The sequence below is a fragment of the Delphinus delphis genome, chromosome 17 (genome assembly GCF_949987515.2).
Source record: "Delphinus delphis chromosome 17, mDelDel1.2, whole genome shotgun sequence".
In the NCBI taxonomy this organism is placed as follows: Eukaryota; Metazoa; Chordata; class Mammalia; order Artiodactyla; family Delphinidae; genus Delphinus; species Delphinus delphis.
In genome coordinates, this window is record NC_082699.1 from 4,897,105 (window position 1) to 4,901,380 (window position 4,276).

At 52.0% G+C, this 4,276-nt stretch overlaps 1 protein-coding gene and 1 non-coding gene across 2 annotated transcripts; both read right to left on the bottom strand.

Moving 5' to 3' along the window:
- Nucleotides 1-2,695: 2,695 nt before the first annotated feature.
- Nucleotides 2,696-3,826, bottom strand: RPS20 (ribosomal protein S20). Its single transcript, XM_060035395.1, has 4 exons — nt 3,670-3,826; nt 3,395-3,494; nt 3,061-3,134; nt 2,696-2,908 (listed from the first exon to the last, which is right to left on the bottom strand). Exons 1-4 carry the CDS (start codon nt 3,670-3,672, stop codon nt 2,726-2,728), a joined length of 360 nt encoding a protein of 119 aa, XP_059891378.1. The 5' UTR covers nt 3,673-3,826; the 3' UTR covers nt 2,696-2,725.
- Nucleotides 3,201-3,267, bottom strand: LOC132413450 (small nucleolar RNA U54). Its single transcript, XR_009516742.1, has one exon. It is a non-coding gene; the product is annotated as a small nucleolar RNA U54 (small nucleolar RNA).
- Nucleotides 3,827-4,276: the final 450 nt, after the last annotated feature.

A 4,276-nucleotide genomic window follows, 5' to 3' on the forward strand; every position in this document is an offset into this window, starting at 1 on the left:
CCTTCATTTTGCACATGATAACTGAGGCTCCAAGAGGTACCTTATCAAGCCCACATATCCAGGCAATTACGTTTGGAACAGATTTGACAGCATGGCCAAGAATTCTACACTCCTGCCCATTCACTTGACATCCCAGATCCTGAACATACATACTTAGGGATGTCAGGTGAAAAAATCTGATCTAGCAACGCACAGCCTTATGTTCCTGCCACGTTTCGTGTAGCCACCATGTCTAGAAGAGAAGTACTCTGTGACCCTAAAGGGAATGAGGTAAGGACCGCAGAGGCCTCCCATTTTCAACCTTCCTCTCCCTCCCTAACCCATACAAGCTGGCCTACGACACAGAATCACTGGCATCGTCGCCACTATGTAAACTACCTTTACTTTGTGGTTTGCTACTAGTAACACTCAAAGGCCCTGTAAGGGTTTTATTTCCAAGCAGGCATTTTGAGTGTTTAAGGGATTGAAGATAATAGTTCCCCAAATCTTAAGTGCCGTATTTTAGCTGTATTAAAGGCCCTAAGTATTGCTTACAGCTTAAATACAACTCCAACTATTTGAGTGTGATAAATTACAATTGGTGAAGCATCGGTCACTTTGGCATGCCATCGGCTGAACTCCAGAGCTGTACGAAAGCCTTTAGGCTGTTCCAATACCTTCAGTACCTTCTGACTCAATGATGGCACATTTTGCACAATAATCTACTCTTTAGCCGTAAGTAGCTTAGTTTTCACAGAACTGAGATCTTTTTACAACCAGTTCTCAGGATATTGATCACATATTCCAAAGACTTCTGAGTTGCAATACACTTAAGAGTACTGAAACAAGCTTGCTGGAATTTCCATCTGGGGCCACACATTACCAGGTACTTGAATGTTAAAATGATCTTAACCACTACCATAACAGCTCTCTTTGCACTTCTAGTGCAAAGAATCCTGAAAATTGGGCTAGAGAACAAGTTAGTAGTTTCGCTGCCAGGCTGATTATTTTCTTCCCAACTTCTAGAGTTAAACTGAGAACACCAGCTTCTCTAGGAAAGGAGAATGGATCGCCGCTGGCCTCAGGAACCGAACCAGACTCCTGTCTAACTCTTACTGAAGTCTTTACAGCCCAATGTCTATAGAACAGTTACAATGAAACTTCAATTCTTCCTGTTTCCCCAAGCTAATTAGTTTAATAAAAGTTGATGATCTGGCTTAATGCTGTTACAAATGCTTAACCTTAGCATAGTTCTTCCCAGGTTCTGCGCCACTGAAATCCCTTTTCAAAATCCCATATTTTGTGGAGACCTGCTAAGAGAAAAAATTAGAATCAAAAGGACCTGGACGTTGGACAGAACAGCAGGGGGAGGGTTAAGGGATGAGAAGAGCCATTCTGAGCGGCTGTGTGGCGCGTGGTGGCCAGGCACTGGGAGAGAAGACAGAACAGGAGGGTCTGTGGGCGCTGAGGTGCTGGTGCGTGGCACACAGCCGGAGGTATACAGAAATCTGAACACTGTACAGATGGTAACTGAAGCCAGTGGACAAGGCAGTCCAAAGTGGACTAGACCCCAGCCCAGAGGAAAGGCGGGAATCTCATTACTGTGATTCTACTAAGAGTAGCAAATGGGAGGACATTTTCTGAGGAGAATTTTATCATTTGTAAAATGCTTATATACTTGTCAGAGATACTTCTTGAAATTTTCTCTAACAGAAAAACACGTATTTAGCAAATCCATCGGATTATAAACTAATAGCAAAAATTTAATACTTTTAATGGGACATCAAGATGGATTCTCAACCCATGGGCCCACTGAAATCTCAGCTATGCTATTAAGCCTAGGACGCCGGGCAAGTTTAACCTCAAAACCAGTTCCTATATCTACACAATGGGAACATTCAAGAAGATGTAACACGTAAGCAGAGCCCGGTAGTTAAGCAGTGTCATCCGCTACTGTGCCAACGGGGGCCTGAATAAACGGAACGTGACCTATGCGATGTGCTTTTCGGGCCTAAGGCTGACGTAAATTTATGAAGCTAATGTCTATGTGCAAACTACACGTTAATGTAGCCTCCTACTGGACGACCTACATACATTCAGTGAAAAATAATTCCAGGAAGATTATATAAAGCTCGTCTACAGATGTAACCTAACATTAATCTAAGCACTGGGATCGTTTCTATTCTAATCTAAAATATCAAGGCACCGGCGTCTATAAAATTAACAAAGTTTCAAAAACATTTCGAAATCTGCCAAGTTTAAAAGGAGCCATGACCACCGGGCAGAGCCGGGGCTGGAAACCTAAGGTGTTACCTTCCCCGAGCTACTTGTCCTCCAGTGCGTCAGGCTCTTAACCATGGCTGTACACGCGAGAATCGCCCCAGAAACTTTTGACAGTACCCCGTATCTATCAAGTCAGGTCTCCCAGAGTAGAACGCAGACACGTGTTCCTGGGAAGGGCTCCCACAGGCGGCCAGAGCTGTGCGTACTCACCTCCAACGCAAGGTCTCACACGTTCTGTAGCTAATGCGGTTCAGCGTTCAAACGTCACGTGCAAACTGACTCAGTGGGCCCTGCAAGATGCAACGAGGAAGAGCGGAACCCAGGCTACCCACCTACTTCTCGTCACCCTGCTACAAGGTGCAATGAATTCCGGAGTACGACTCCCTCCCTAAGGCCCGTCAGGGTCAGGAATGAGAGCCCACGAAGCTTAACGGCCGATTATCAATTTATTAGAGCCGCTGGCTCAAGCATCTGCAATGGTGACTTCCACCTCGACCCCGGGCTCGATGCTGATGGAAGTGATCTGCTTGACGATCTCGGAAGGGCTGTGCAGGTCAATGAGGCGCTTGTGGATCCTCATCTGGAAACGGTCCCAAGTCTTAGAACCTTCCCCGCAGGGGGTTTTCCTCGTCGTTATTCTCAGGGTCTGCAGCAGAAGACAGAGGACACCAGGCACCCAGGCTGCGGGAGCGCCGCGCTCCGCAACCCCCCCGGCGGGGCGCTCCGAACAGCGGGGCTGCGCGCTAGGCCCGAAGCCGCCCGGCGGCCCCCCGCGCCCCGGAGCGCCAAGGCTCTCACCTTGGTGGGCATCCGCACCGGCCCCTTCACCTTGAGGTTCTTCTCCTTCGCGCCTCTGATCAGGTCGGCACACACTACAAGCGGGGAAAAGCGTCTGGGCCCTCGCTCACGACAGGGGCGGCCTTACCGGCCTCCAAGGCCGCCGGCTCAGAATAGCGTACGCGACTATCACCGCAACTCAACCCAGTAAGCATCTCCTCATCGCCAGCGGCGGGGGGAGGGCGCGGTCCACGCCGAGGGGCCGTCCTTGCTCGGCCTCCTCGAGCCTCACAAGCCCAGCTCGCCGCTGCTCCCGCCAGAGCCCGTCCCCCGCCCCCGGAGCCACCGCACTGACCCTTCTCCAGCGACTTCACGTTGCGGCTGGTGAGAGTGATCCGAATCCGGTGGATCGCCACCTCGGGCTCCACGGGAGTCTTTCCGGTGTCTTTAAAAGCCTGTTGCCCCACAGGTGAGAAGATAAAGAGGCACCTTGGAGGAAGCCTATCACCTCCCGGGTACGAGCGCGCTCACCAGCCCCCTTCCCCGGACAAGCTAGTCCCGTCTCCCCCCGCCAGCCCGGCACCCCCCACACCCACCCCCCGAGATCCGACCGGGACGCCCTCGACTCACCATGGCTGCGGTGCGGCTTCCTGACCGACTTGTTCCTCCGCGAGAGCGAACAGCGGTGAGTCAGGAGCGGGGGCCGGAGAGAGAAGCCCGAAACTCCCCGACAGCTGCTACCGCGTCTTCCTCCAAGAGGCACGCATGCGGCCTGCCGGGCCCTTATATAGCCGCGCTCGCGTCTGCATCCGGGTCCCGCACGCCCCTCCGCGCTGCCCCGGAAGAGGAATCGCCTGGCGGGCTCTAAGGCGGAGGCGCGAGCAGAGGGGCGGCCAGGTGCGGCCGCGCGCGCTCCCTGTTGGCCCGGCGGAGTCAGAGCGCCGTCGGGTGAGGCGCAGCCGCGGTCCTCAGGGCACCTGGCGGGGATGATGGGGAGACTGCGACCTGGCCTAAAACTCCACAAACTCCTCCGTCCTGGTTCGCCGACCGCCGGCTTCTAAGGAGTCAGAACGACTTCTGTGCTTGTGGAGTCTACCCTGCAAAGCTTCTTCCCGTACAAACCGAATCACTCGTGCTCTAAACAAACGGGTAACTCTTCTGAGTTAACTCACGTGGATATTAGGGGAAATGACTGATAACCTGTGTCAGTTTTTATTCTTTAAATTAGCAGTTATTT

Excerpts from the sequence above, each read along its gene's own strand:
- RPS20 (XM_060035395.1), bottom strand. Across the intron at positions 3,135-3,394 it reads CGTGAAGTCGCTGGAGAAGG|TGTGTGCCGACCTGATCAGA; the intron begins GTCAGTGCGGTG and ends CCCCGCTTGTAG. Across the intron at positions 2,909-3,060 it reads CGGTGCGGATGCCCACCAAG|ACCCTGAGAATAACGACGAG; the intron begins GTGAGAGCCTTG and ends CTTCTGCTGCAG.